The 14,738-nt window shown below is 37.2% G+C and overlaps 2 protein-coding genes across 10 annotated transcripts in view; one reads left to right on the forward strand and one right to left on the reverse strand.

The window, feature by feature from the left end:
- The first annotated feature begins 6 nt into the window (after nt 1–6).
- SPCS1 (signal peptidase complex subunit 1) lies at nt 7–2,136 on the forward strand. Its single transcript, XM_035894699.1, has 4 exons — nt 7–114; nt 586–645; nt 979–1,065; nt 2,002–2,136. The coding sequence occupies exons 1-4, from the start codon at nt 97–99 to the stop codon at nt 2,122–2,124; spliced, it is 288 nt and encodes a 95-aa protein (XP_035750592.1). The 5' UTR covers nt 7–96; the 3' UTR covers nt 2,125–2,136.
- A 53-nt stretch (nt 2,137–2,189) lies between these two features.
- NEK4 (NIMA related kinase 4) overlaps nt 2,190–14,738 on the reverse strand; it is a 17,044-nt gene continuing 4,495 nt past the window's right edge. For 3 of the 9 annotated variants that reach the window (XM_035894692.1, XM_035894695.1, XM_035894691.1), the window contains 11 exons: nt 14,078–14,185; nt 13,434–13,588; nt 12,617–12,758; nt 11,345–11,770; nt 10,858–10,911; nt 10,492–10,635; nt 9,459–9,599; nt 9,007–9,073; nt 8,512–8,618; nt 7,102–7,184; nt 4,659–6,443 (listed from right to left, as the gene is read on the reverse strand). In XM_035894692.1, the coding sequence (XP_035750585.1) occupies nt 5,936–6,443; nt 7,102–7,184; nt 8,512–8,618; nt 9,007–9,073; nt 9,459–9,599; nt 10,492–10,635; nt 10,858–10,911; nt 11,345–11,770; nt 12,617–12,758; nt 13,434–13,588; nt 14,078–14,185 (1,935 nt within the window). In that variant the 3' untranslated portion in view covers nt 4,659–5,935. The other 6 variants (XM_035894693.1, XR_004842065.1, XM_035894697.1 and 3 more) reach the window with 6 other exon arrangements.

Here is a 14,738-nt window from a genome sequence, read left to right on the forward strand (position 1 = left end):
GCGGTTGCGGCGCCGGGGTGTGAGGACCTGCCGGTGTGGCTGCGGGGCGGTGCTCCGTACAATTTCGATTTTTTTGGTCCGAAAAGTCGAGCTGTAATGTGCTGTAAAACGACAGTAAGGTACAGCTGTGCAAGGGAAGCCCCTCTGTACTTTCCTGTCTGTGCTATACGCAGCCAGAAGGCTTCTGCCAGAAGGTTTCTGCGGTCACGCGAGCACGGGTGATGTACGTGCCCCATCCTCTCGAGCACATTCTCTCTTTTGCGGCGTTACGGCTTTCACATAGTGACATCAAGCTAACTGCAGTGATATTTTGAACTTGCATTACTTATCCTGAACAGGCAGTGCTTGCTTTTGCTTTTAGATGATGTGCTCGAGACTGTAGGGGAGGCGGTAGGTGATTTACGAGTTTCATTCTTTTACACTTGAAATCCAGACTCTGTAAGAAACATTATTCCAGTCTGGTTTGAAAGTTGAACAAAAAAACTGAAAACCTGTGGTCAGGCTGACTTTAGGCTCCAACCTGGAAGAGTTTAAGCGGTAGGTTTGTGTTTTGGGTAACTGACAACAAAATATCTCTTCCCACAGGACTACAAGGGCCAAAAATTAGCAGAACAGATTTTTCAAGGAATCATTCTTGTCTCTGCAGTAAGTATACTACAGCTACAGGTGATAACATAAAGGACTTTGGTTTCTGATCTTACAAACAAGGGCTTTTCTGATTGTTTGGCTTAACTGGGTCACTAAAAGCTTTAGACAAAATCAGAGGGGCTGTCATGGTTTAAGACTTTTATTCTTTCAATCTTTTACTTACTTTATTGTCCTACAATTTTGAAAACAAGGCTAGAAAGATGTATGAACTATGCTTTTGAAAAACCCATATTCTTCTACTTAACTCCTTCGCCCCTGCCCCCCTACTTAATCATGGCATGGGGAATGTTTTTGTTTGGTTTTGATTTTTTTTTTTTATTTTTTTTGCAGATAATTGGTTTCATCTATGGATACCTCACTGAACAGTTTGGATGGACAGTCTACATAGTTATGGCTGGATTTGCATTATCATGTTTGGTAAGAAATTTTGTTTTTTTCCTCCAAACCAGAAAATACATTCACTATTTGATCTGAAATAATCATTAAATGAAGGTGCTGTCAGCACAGGCAAATGACTGCTATGTTAAGTCAGGCTGTTAATACTTTTTTTGGTCTGTAGGAAGTGCTTTACAAGCCAGTTAGCGCCTTTTCTCAAATGCTAGTAAGATTTTAGAGAACACTACGATTTAATAATGCTATGTGACATTGAATTAGCTTTTCATTTCACTTAAATACTTTTAAGTCAATCTGACAGCATCAATAACAGAAAGGACCTTTCTGGAATTTTGCAGCTGGCCCATGCTGACTGAGGAGAGGGGCTAGAACACAAAATACAGAATGACAAGAGTAATTCCTTATTCATGCACATGAAGTGTCCCGTTCCAACTGGGGCAACTGAATGCAGTTTTACACATGGTTCTTACACCTTTCAAGCATTCAGATACAACACAATTTGACCAATCACTACTTAACACGCACACACACTACTGTTTTGAAAAGCCACTATAGTTCCAATGGCATCATCATCCATCTGCTTCTTTCTTGATCTAAACATCCCTGGAGTTGGCTTCACTAATTGCTTATCTATGAGGCCAGATAACAGGAGGGTTTCAGAGAGGTGCTAGAGGGGCTGGGATGCTGGCATTAGCTCGGTAGTCTGGGGGTATCCTTTTTTTTTCAGGGTAGGTGCTGTTGTCCTCCTCCTTGCAATGACCTGGGGTCCTTTAGTCATGCAGTATGTATACAATGTAGACTATATGTATGTAGTATATATCTTTATAGTATGAAATTGTATGAACGTTCTTAAGACTAATTGGTACAATAGTTAGGGAATGAGATTTTCCTAACAAACGATACTAAACACTTAGCTAGCGTCTTGATTTACATGTTCTGACCTCGTTCCTCTTCTCGAAGCTCACACTCCCTCCATGGCCTATGTACCGCCGCAATCCTCTGAAGTGGCTACCTGTCCAAGAGCTGGGAATGGAAGAAAAGAAGCCAGCAGACAGAAAGCCAAAGAGACATGCTAAAAGCTAAACCATTTGGTTCTTCATGTTGTTACTTTGTTAAAATTCCACTGGGAGATACTTCTTGGCTTAGTGTTTGTTGTTTGGTTTTGTGTTGTTTTTTTTTTTTGTTTTCTTACTACTTTGTATACTACCATGAGCACACCAAGATCTGCTGAAAGCATGAAGGCTCTCTAAATTTTGGCTCGAGTTTCAGTGAAGTCACTGGGAAGGCAGGTGTAGGGGGGATTAACTTTAGAAGGCTACTCACACATCTCAAGTATTTTAGTGAAAAGGAACACAGCAAATGAAATCAAGTCTAGTTAAGCTGTTTCCATAGCCTAAAAGATAATACCTAAAATATTTCTGACGCACTGTAAAACAAGCTATCAGTAGTGTCAGGTTGTAACAAGTAGTGTAACACAGTACATACCCCACAGGTCTGAAAAATGCTAAAAACTGTAAAGTGTTCTAGGATAAGAGATTACAGAGTAGCATTTTTTGTTTAAACTAAATTTGCCTGGTTAGAGAAAGTAACATCTTGACACTGCATAAATCAGTAGCCCTCAAAACCTCCTAACCTGAGCATCTAGTATGCGGGAGGGAGCAGGATCCACAGGTATTGCACTTTTTTACTACTGACTGTCGTGTTAGTCTCCCTTATAGGTGCTGGAGGTTACAATATTTAAGCTAGAGGCAGGGGAAGAGACAGGGTGTGCATTTAAAATTTTATTTTTACAAATTCAATTCCCTTTTGACTTCTTTATTCTTTAAAAAAGAACATGACAATGCCTGGTCACGTGTAGCAACACAATCTAGATGCAAAGAAAGGGAAAAGCTTAGACACCTGTTTCTCTAAGTGACCCTGGTCTTGGGCACTTCCATTCCTAACAGGAATCTGTAAGACAAAGGGATTTCTCCAGCTGGGACCATGGTAACCACAGCTGTGTTCCTTTCAAACATTTTCAGACTTATTTTATCCAGTTACCAAATACTTTCCACCACCTTGGTGACTGCCTTAGCAGTAAGACACAAAAGCAAAGGCTCTGCTTAAAAGCAGTACAACCACCCCCTTTTAGCACTTTCACTTGGCAATTTACAGAACCTGGAGGGCTTTTGGTGCTACAAAAATTAGTAATTGTTTCTGCCTGCTAAATTACCACAACTATTTGACGTAATAGCTTATAACCTATCACAGCATAGCCTTGGCATAGATTTTGTTATCATAGTTAGTGTATGAATGACCATACCAAAAATCTTTTAGTATGACAAATTCAAATCAAAACATAATTTTTCTTTGACATTTCCTTTGTACACAAAACTTGGTATCCATCCCTCTTTGCATCTATAAAAAGCAACTTTAAAGTTTCATTAAGAAAATAAAACTAAAACTTAAAAACTAAACTAAATAGTTTCTCTTCTGAGAAAGTGATAGCCCAGTTCACGTTTTAACATGAAAAATATTACTACAAACTATAATGGTTTTTGCAAGTTCACCTCCTTATTCCAGCAAAGGAGGTCAATGGATAAACATGCTTTGTAAGCTGGTCCAATCTATCCAGTGATCTATAAGACAGTCATTTTCTCTAAGGAAAAAGTTCTGGTCAGAACTTCACATTTTCTTCAAGAAATTTCAGATGGCGTGCCTTCGCACTGTAACTTGCATACTTGTCTCCCATATGCTCCCGCAACTGCAGCTATTTAGAACACACAAAAAAAACACCACAAAATGTATTGACATTGAAAAAAAGCAGGAACTACCAAAATATTAACAAAAAAAATACCAAAGCACTCAACTGAAAGCAGCATGTGAAGTTTGACAACATAGATGGGAGGGAAGAAAAATGGAAGAGTCTTTGTTGTCTGAAGGCAAAAGAGTTCCAAATCCCACCCGACAATTTAAAATACAAATCAGATCTTCACAGGTTATACTTACCCATGCGGTATTTTATTTGAAACCAAGTTTTTAATCAAATGAGCTGGAGGTATTGCTCACTCAACCTTTATTAGGAATTGACATTAAGCTGTTTCTTACTTTGGACATAAGAGGCATTACGCAAAGTAATGGGAAGGCAAAAAATTATGGTTCAGTGCAAATTATGATGGGAGAAATACCAGTGTAAAATTATTCACATCCCTTGCACCTTCCACAAATACAGGGACCATGGTACAATTGTAAAGCTCCTATGCTTTCTGAAGAATTTGTGGTTGAACATAGTCTACATTCAGAATCAAACTTTTTAAGGTTGAAAATGATGATATACTTAGGGACTTGCCTGGCAATGACTACATAAACACTTTTTGGAACCAAAGTTTGCACCACTGTATCAATATCTAAAAAGGTGGGGGGGGGAATGAAGACCCTGCTCATTTATCTAGGTTTATAAAGAAATTAAACAATTGTAATAGGAAAGACATTCACCTCTCTTTTCACTTCATCGTCTTCTTCCATGATGCTATACACCTTCTCAAGAAGTTTCACTCCCACTCCTTGTACCACATCAGATCTCAGGATTTCAACCATTCTCCTGATCTTGTCAGGAACTGGTAACATATCTATAACAAAAAAATATAGCTCAATACAGTAATAATTACTTCCAGTATAGTCAATTTTCACACTCCATACAGAATAATAATATGGGACAACATTGTAAGCATTACCACGGAATTCCAGCTGACCATTTGCGTGAAATAACTGGTTATCTGAACTGGCTAGCTAGCTAAAATGATCAACAAGCCTGGTGAATCAGAAGCGCTCAGATGCTAACTCTTAAGATAGTGGACAGTGCAATGTCAATGCAGACACAGTTTGCACAATTAGGTCCTGTACCTTCATTTCAGGTGGTTCCTGCATACTGTATCACAAATACTGTTGGAATGAAAAGTACTATTCTCTAATACTACACACCACCACCCAAATATTTTAATAATCCAATCACTTGTACTTACAGCAAATGTAAAAAAAAAAAAAAAATTAATCACTGTAAAACACTGTCATCATTTCTGCCATCTGCCTGTTTGTCTCAACAGCCTTTGAATCTTTTGCTCCTCAACTGAAGCTGCCAATAAGAGACCATCATTTTATGAGGGGAGGCCTCCATTAGGAGCTGAACTGAGAACACCACCTTGCTCTTTTAATCACTGAAATCACCAACACTCCTTTCATAGGATGGATCACCTTCCCAAAATAAAATACCTGATCTAATTAAAATAAGTTTCAGCTTAGAAATGCAGTAGCCCTGTCATCCCAAATGGTAGTAAGTAAACAACTGGAACATCTCACTATACAATACTTAAGAGTGAGAAAAACGGACTGAAAAAAATACCACTGAAATTTGGACCTTCAACGTTCTGCCATACCTGTTTAGAGACAAACTCTTTCAATGTCTTTTACTTCAGCTATGCGGAATCCACTTACCAGAGTAAAATCCAGTGTTGTCCCACTGCTTTGCCTATCACCAGACCAGCTACAAGTAGAACCTTTATCATTTAAAACAACAGGCACAAGAAAGTCTGAGACTTTGAAAACCTACCCTCAGCTTTTTGACTTGTTCTTGTTGCATAGTAAGTGAAGTCATTGCAAATACAAATTTTTTCCTTGCTTTTTGGAATACATATACATGCTTAAGGTCTAAACCAGACCTTAAATATAGGAAGTGATTAGATTCTTGCACCTGTATCTGTAGGAAAAATAAACTTGCCCAAATTCTGCAGTGAGGATGAACTACTATACTCATACAAACTTCCACTGTGTTTAATGCTTTATGTACAGCTTCAGCTTTATCCAAAATTCACAAAGCTTTGCAGCTATCAAATCGTTTATATGCCTTAAAAATCTTGTTTCAAAATACCCAATGCCAGCTGTTCATTTTGGAAGCTTTTAAGTGTAAGTCACGTGGGGGAAAATGGCATTGCAGAGCAGCTCTCTCCATTAATAATTGCAGAGATCGATCACACATTCCTTTCACTGGCAAGTAAGCTGTAACTAGAGCAGTTTTGCACACAAATTTACGAAGATGTCTATTTCTGTAAGCAATGTTGAGACTTGAGGAGAAATAAGAGTGGATTGTCTTCTGTTGCCCACTAGGTTTTCTTTGATTATTATCAGTTGACAACCATTCATTTAAAGCACAGAGCAACAGACCTGAAGAAATCTCTTCAAATTTTAATTCCTCTGATTCATCAGGTGATTTTCCATGCAAAATCAAAGTGTCTTTATATTTTCTATGAAGTTTAAACTCTGGAGCTGGAGTAGAGGTTACAGAGTATTCAGAGTTCTCCTTGGAGTCCATTTTCAGCGTCCACGTCATTAGCTGCACCAAATCATTCATTTCCTTCATATTGCTTTTTCTAGTAGAGGAGAAATAAGATGCAATTCAGTCACCATTCTTGATGCAATTTCCACCTTGCGTTCAGAGGACTTTCAGTAAGTTTAGTGAGGCCCTGCTAAGTATTTCACGTTAAATTACTTCTTGCAGTGCAGTTTTATCAACAGCAACATTAGCAGTGTTTCACTAAAAAAGGCTCAGAGACCATTCACCTAGCAACAACTCTCAATCCTATTGGCTACTGTTACCTGTGTAGCTGCACCTGTGGTAATGCAACAAATCTTATTTTTTGAGAAGCTGCTTACACTGGCAAAATCAGAAATAAATTCATCCTCATTCACAGTGGAAAGGAAGCATATTGGCACCTTTGAACTCATGCTTTTAATGCATCCTGATAGTGTATGTCCTTTGGTGCTGGAAAACTGGTTTGCTGGAAGCTACAGTTGACAAAAAACAGAGGTACACAGTTACATGTCCCAGGAAGTTCAGCATGGGAACTTTACAGCCACAGAAGGGCAACAGTTAAATGGAGTTTGTTTTCTTTATGCATCGCACGCTTCTTCAATCACTCACTACGTAGAGATAAAGTATGAAAGCAATTCCTGCCATTTTTTTCTGCTCCAAGTCAAGGTCCAATATAGCAGTGAAAACTCTTGCACAACATTAAACAAAATACTTACTTCTCCTTGGAATCGCCATCAGACTTGTCTGTAGAGCTTGTGGAAGAGCTCAACTCATCATCAGACAGGCAACGGCTTACTCTCTAAGCAAAGAGGGAATAAATGACAAAAATTCTAATAGTCAAAAGTAATTTATCAATCTGGCATGAATTACTTTTCTTACACAGAAAAAACCTCTTTCAACAAGCGTATTTTTACAGACTCAGCTTGATAATTTTTAAAAGGTGTAACCTTTGATTTTAAATACAAGCTAATACAGAGAGCACACTTTATGAAATGCTTATTTGACCAGCATTACATCTCACTTGTGCAGTTTTACCCACTATAAATGCTTCACCAAGTGCCTCTATGAAAAACAACTCAATCATGTACGTATAACATAGTTGGCTAAGAACTGACAAAGTCAGTACCCTTAGTCCATCTATTGGTCTTTAATACATGTTTTAAAATAATAAATTTATTTTTATCAGTTCAGTAAATTCCCAGTGTTCCCTAAAATACATGGAGACTTTAACCACTTGTGGCTCTACAGTCTGGTGTTCAGTGCATAGCATAATATGCAAAAACATCACTAGCATATGCACATATAACTAGTGTGTACTAACCTTATGTAACCTTGGTTTGTGCATGCAGATGAAGCTTTTGCATTTGCATACCAGTTATGAGCATACACATGTAGGTAAAACATACAAAACACCTTCCACGCGAGTGCTGGGCTGAAGAAAACAGAGCCTACACTTTGAAAATTCAGACTAAAATTTTTTCAGTTACTCTTCTGCATATATTGGTATTAATAATGTTCCCTTGATGTTTGCAGAAGATTTTGTCTAATGTATGTTTAAGATCTTAAAAAAGACTTTCTAATTTGACAAGAGAATGTTAACAGAAACTATTCAATATTTATCTAGAAACTATTCCTTGCTGTCAGCACATAAATGTATGTACTTAACATGACTGCAGATTTAAAAAAAAAAAAAAATAGTTCAAACACCACTACCAAAGCAAAATTAGATGTACCAGGCTAAAGGTAGTGTGTTGTTAATACAAATTTAAAGCAAACTATTCATCTGTAACTAAAGCATAGTTCAGGATAAACTTTTTCTCTTCCAAAATAAAATAAACCCTGCAGTTTAGAGAGCCTATAGAAATCAGTAAGAGATCCCTAGTCTTCATCTCTGACAAGTGGAGTGAAAATGCACAGTGAGCCTGGAATTTTAAATTGATCTAGTCAAACAAAAAGTGGGTCAAACATCTGTAATCTACCCCAGGACTTATAAAGCGATATATAGAGACCTGTGCACTCTTACTGACTGCGAGTTTCTTCCACACATAGAGATTTTTTTAAATATAGTTTTCTTCCCAAACTGTGCCTGCATTTAAATATTCCAAAAGCAGATGACCCCAGTTTACCTGAGAAATACTGGGATCTGATGAGGACTGTGTAACTTTAACATGATTTTCCATATGTGATTTTGCTTCAATTACTGCACTATTTGGCGTTCGTCTTGCTGGAATCACTGGAGGGATGACATTTTTACAATATTTACAACTTACTTGCAGGTATTTTGAATTAGTTTCATGCTCATGCAAGAAAAAGTCTATCACCTGGCAGAAGACAGGCAGGTGGGTATTCTGCTAAGAGAAAACACTGAAGCTTCTATGTGAAAGGTGTATATTCTGCACTTCATGTACATTTCAAAGACAAGTTGTCACCACTAAACACAACTGAACATCACTGAATAAGAAGCAGAAAAATACAGACATGTTAACAGAAATTGTTATTTAACACAGAACTAGACCCTTAGTGCATCTTTCTGAAAATGTTAGCTAAGAACAGACAGCAAGTTATAATTTCTTCAGAATTGTGAACATGCAAACATGTTAACATGCAAATATAAAAATTACCAGAGGGAAACATCTCCTCCCGAGACTGTTTCAGCCTCCTTCGTTCTCTTGCTGACAAGGGCCGCTCCTTCAAAAGAAGTTAATTTGATATTAATTAGCAATTGTCACAGTGTTTTTTGTTATCTAATCACCTATAAAGCAAAAAAACATTTTCAACTGACATGGAAGAGAGAGTTATTAGAGTAGACCTTCTGACCATCTAACAAATGCTTAATTATCCACTACATAATGGTCTTGGTCAATGAGACTAATATATACTTTAGAAAAGGAGCTTCTGACCTCCCTGGTTCGGCAAGGCAACTTCTCATCCCACACTGACCAGATGCTTGACAGAATCTCCATTAGGTAGGAAGCCACTATACATTTCTTCACTCGCTGTGCATACAGTCAGAGAACAAACTGCTCAGAAGGAAGAGAGACAAAAATAAGCTGACACAGTACTCAGCACTAACCTTTGAAATGGCAACTTGACTGGTTTTGGTGCTATTTACAGATTCAGAGACTTCAGCAGCATGGTGCTCTGCACGCCTCTGTGTTGTCTTTGTGTTCACATGTGAAGGAAAAGGTAAAGGCCGAGGAGCAGCTGCTCTGAACTGGAAAGAGAAGGGAGCAAGAATTTAAACCTTTTTTTTATTAGAAGTTAAAGTACTCTGCAATCTAGAAGGCATTCTTGCATGGTAAGGCTGGATGCCAGAGGTTTTGGATTCTACTGTAACCTCCTCACATCTCCCAACTTCATCTCTCCCTCTCCACGCCTCTGCTTGCTTTCGCTTCCCTTCTCCCCATCTCTACACCTTGTCCCCCTCCCCCCAGACTACTTTTCAGCCAATGCTTTTGCAACAGCTGTCCCCACCCTCAAAGAGCAAAATCCAAGAGAAAAATAGGGTATCATACTGAAAACCAATCACCCTCCTCTCGATCCTTGTATAGCCAGTGCCTTTCCCCAAAGAAATCTCTCTGCTCAGTGTGGAAGCATTGATAGGAGCCCTATCTTATGTGCATGTGTAAAGGCCAAGATTTTCTTCTTAGAGTTTGCACTCTCATGAGCTCAGGACAGCCACTACACATGTCTGTTCTAAAATACTAGTAACCTACTACCTGCTACAAGTAGCCTTCTCCACAACAGTCAGGAAAAGTACTGATATGTTTTGTAGTCATAAACAGTGAAAAGTCCTGATGGAAATTGCTAGGAAAGACTGTAGCACAGCAAAGGCAAAGCCTTTCACTGTGTTTCCTTGTGCCCATCTGGCACACGCACCTCACACTTGTGAGGGTTATTGAGATTTTCAAAGGTTTACACAGACTACTTCTAAAGGACATCTTGAGTGTTCTGCATTTTGTTACCAATGAAGTTACACAGATACACATGAAACAAGAACAGCATTAAGAACCCCACTGTTTTTTAAAATAAAAAGCTCCAATTCTTAAAGAGTAAAAAATGAAGAAGTCTGAAATGAAAGAGAATTATTTTTTTAGTATCTGCACCTTCTCTGAACAGACTTCAGCCAGCTCTCTTTTCTTCTGCCGTCGCTGCCGTGAGAGAGAGGGTTCACTGACAGAACTACGAGGCTGCAAGTGGGAGGTAATTTTTTCCTGAACATCTCCTGAAGCTCCATGACAGACATCATCCTAATAAGTAGAAGTATTTTTTAAAAATGTAGGCATGCCATTTCCATATTTACAAATACATGCTTTTTTAAAAAAATCAACACAGACCACTTTACTATTTGGACTGCATCCACCTTAACATATCACAGTTATAACCACAATAAACTCTTGATCAACAGTTAGAAAAAATACCTGCTGTACCAGCAGTTTTAAGCTACTAAACCTTCAAAGAAGGACACTTACTTGAATTAAAACAGGAACAAATGGTGCTAGCAGTTTTTCAGTGGAATCCAAGCTCTACAATAGATAATGGTTTCTCATTAGAACAGTGTGTACCAAAATCTCATTGTAGACTGAAATGCAATGAAAAGACAATCACTACCTATTACCTCCCCATCCAAATCAGAACCAACTTGAGATTAACCAGGCCTATTTAGAACATAGAACAAAGAAGTTACAAAACTATTCTCTCTTCTCAGCTGGAAAAGAAAATTGTTTTTCCCTGTAAAAACGGAATTTCTATCATCTAGGTGCAAGCCTAAAATTACTTCACCATGTTGCCTTTGCAAATCTGAAGCCAAGGCTCCTTACTACTGAAGCATCTCAATAACTGCATCACTAACATCCTACTTTGACAGAAAAACATGTGCAGCAGCTCTCTAAATTTTAAGAGCTGGCCATTAGTTAAATCTATTCCAAAGTCTATTTCAAGTAAGCATAAATGCATTACCAGGTCAGTTTGCTTTTGATCTATTGATACAGGCTGCAGGAGTTTCAAAGTGTCACTATCTTCTTCTACAGCATTAACAGAAGACTGCTTATACTCAATGTCTTCAGCTTTAAAAGCTTGCTTTGCTCTTTGCTGTAGTCCATCTTCATTAATTGGTGGGCCACTGGATGCTATTTTAGAATTCCCTGGAACATTTAAATACTTTGCTTTATTACTCTCTGGAATATGCTCACTGCTGCAATTCTCACTTCCATACTTCATCATTTCAGATGGTAAAATATCAATTTTCACTTCACTAACTGTAGCTAAGGAGTCTGCCAGGTTGTTCAAATCATTACTGCTTGGTTTTCTTTCTAACTCAACAGCTGGTTTCTCTGAGGGACAAAATTTGGGGGCTTTATATTTGATAATGCAGTCTTCTTCATTCTAGATTTAAAAGGAAAACAAAAAAATTAATTACCTTTTGGTTATTATACACATACGAACAAATACTCTAAGCACTGAAGGAAAATCATTAACATACCAGAGTACATAAACTGCAATGAAATTATGATCAATTACAGATTAAGAGCCTGAAAAAAGCCACAACCCTCATTTTTAGAGAGATACAGGCTGCATTTGCAAATGACATATTGCAGGCATGGGTTTATACACATGCAGTAACACCTACTTTTCACCAGGACCATGAAAGAAAAGTTGTACTCCCTTGGCTCTTCCATAAAGGAGGAGCCAACAAGTACCAACAGTTTTAAAGATGTACTACACCATATACATTCAGTATTTCAGCTCTGAAAGCTTAAACCCACAATAGCAGGACTCATTACAGAAAATAAAAAACACACACAAGATTAACCATTACAAAAGAATTCCAACAATAAACAATTTTCAGTTTTAACTATAATTAGTTTTTTTCCAGTTAAAAACATGTATTTAAAAACAACTATCACTTCTCATCAAGTATTTGAAAAAATATTTGACCTCAAATACGCCATGAGTAATTCACAGTGACCCACAAATGAAAAACCAGATGTTGTTTAGTTAACATCTTATAGTTAAGACATTGCAATTAGTTTTGCTGATCCACAGCTGTTTTATTTACTTCCACTCATGCCTAAACAGAATTCCTTCCTCGATATGAATTTTACACCTTGCTAGGAATCAGATCTGTATTCTCACAAATGTTCAAGGCACTTCTTAGAAAACTGAGTTTTTTCTCTAGAAGGAGCAAGTGGGTTTTGTTTTGTTTTGAAAAAGAAAAGATATGTATCTCACAACTTTGTATTTCCTGGCTTGCTCAAAGGAGTGGTTTTGGTGTGTAACATTCCTGCTATGAGATTCATTCTTTACTGAGACCACAGAACAAGGATCTTTAGGTTTAGAATTCACTGTTTTCTTATGACTTTTGGCTGCTTTCCTGTAAAGAAAATAAGAGTTGCTCATTCAGTCAGCGTCAACAAGACCTTAAGATATTTCTTTAGATTGTAATAATTACAAAACTCCACTCCACTAAACAGCTTACATACAGAAATTATAAGATACTGGGCTTTTTCAACAGATTGTGCACAACATACTCATTTTCATCTCAATAAAAGAAGCTTAAAACACCATTTGGACTCTGACAGCAGTGTACACTTGTTCTGCATAGCACCTAGATCAGTCCTATCTGGAAGCAGTAAAATAATTGACTAAACCAGACAAAGAAAAGTAGTAATATCAGTGAATATCAAAAGGAACTTGGTGTTACAACTCTGAGGTGATAAATGGCCTCAAAGAACCATTTGGAAAGATGTGTATTTCCTATCACTGCCTTGAAAATACTGGTGCTACTTTTTTTTTTTTAATTTTGAATAATCTGTGCAACCTTAACCTTTGCACAGTTTTATTCTGCATTTGCAGAAAAAGCTAGTTTCCATTCTAATTCTCTCCTATTTCTCAAAGAATCTAAAGAAACTCATATGCTCCTATGCTTTGTAACTGCACATAACAGAACTAATTTTATCCTGCTACAAAGTGTACGTAAAGTTGTAAAACAAAGACTACAGTAACATGAATATTTTTGCACAGAAGCACTCAAATGAAAATATCTTACGCCTTCGTGGCTTCCAAAAACAAAGAAATTTGGTGCTTGATATATGGCTGACGTAGTATGCTTTTCACACTTGGTCTGTCTTCAGGTTTTTTACTGAGCATAGTTCGTATTATTTCTACCAACTGTGGGCTGTAATCCTTTGGCATGGGTGGCAACTGTGAAAGGAAAGGGAAATCTAGTATTATTTAATGTATTTGTCAATAGGGGTTACTGCTAGATTATTTATGCATGACAGTTCTATTCAGCTACATAATTTGCTACAATAAAAGATAGTCCCATTGCTCGCGTGCTGAAAGCTACCTAAGTGTTGTTCTTTCTACATTCTGTTTGATGTTAAAGTGTTTTTTCTAAGAACTGTTCGTAATTTTTTTATTAATATCAGCAGTTAAAGTTCTGTGAATAGGCTTAAAAATTTATATAAAATAAATCCATGTTAACTTCACTATATGCCAAAGCAAGATATATTTTAAAAAAAGCAGACATCATATACCGCCATGAAATACCAGTCTTGCAACACATATGATGATGCACGTAACACAAAAAATATTTTTAACTCCATACAGTATTTCTGATTGGAAAAGATAAATCTCAAGTTCTAGATGGAAAATCCAAGCACGGATAAAAAAATTTTAGAAGTTTTTTACCTTTCCTTCAATAATTCGATAAACCAAAGAGTTCATGTCTTTAGCATTAAAGGCATGTTTCAGTGTAGCCATTTCGTAAACGCAGCAGCCTAATGCCCAAACATCAGACTGAAAAAAAGAGAGAAAAAAAAAAGTTTTGGGAACTTCTTATAAATTGCAGAAGTTTTGTCTCCAGACTTAGTTACCTGCTTTCAAAGAGGCTTTTAATGACAGTAAACCAATTAAAACTAAACTCCATTGCAAACTTTTGGCTTCAGTCTCACTCTTTAATTTTGATCAGCCGAATTATTTTCTTCCAAATATCATCAGATTTTTCTGAAAAGAAGTGTACAAAGCTGCTGTTCGTAGAGTTTTTTGGTTTGTTTTCTTTTTAAGTTGGTTCTAACTGGCAAATGAAAATCTTTGGATCATTATGGTGCCTGTGGTTTGCAGCAAGAGCTGAACAGGTATACAAGAGCACGTTTGCTTTATTTTGTTGTATTTTAAATTCACAGCAGCATTGCTTATCTTTCTACATCTCTTTTTTTTTTTAAATGCTGCTGTTATGTCTAATGCACACTTTTGAGTATAAAGCTTCCTGTCTGTTATATAATAAATTTAGAAAATGCAGCTATCTAACACAGACTGATATTTTTGTTTACATTGGCATGCTGTGAAAGGC

Source organism: Egretta garzetta, unplaced genomic scaffold, assembly GCF_000687185.1.
Source record: "Egretta garzetta isolate BGI_Z169 unplaced genomic scaffold, ASM68718v1 scaffold215, whole genome shotgun sequence".
NCBI lineage: Eukaryota > Metazoa > Chordata > Aves > Pelecaniformes > Ardeidae > Egretta > Egretta garzetta.

Coding starts and splice junctions, on each gene's coding strand:
- SPCS1 (XM_035894699.1), top strand. Junction 646..978: donor GAATCATTCTTGTCTCTGCA/GTAAGTATACTA, acceptor TTTTTTTTGCAG/ATAATTGGTTTCATCTATGG. Junction 1,066..2,001: donor GATTTGCATTATCATGTTTG/GTAAGAAATTTT, acceptor CTCTTCTCGAAG/CTCACACTCCCTCCATGGCC.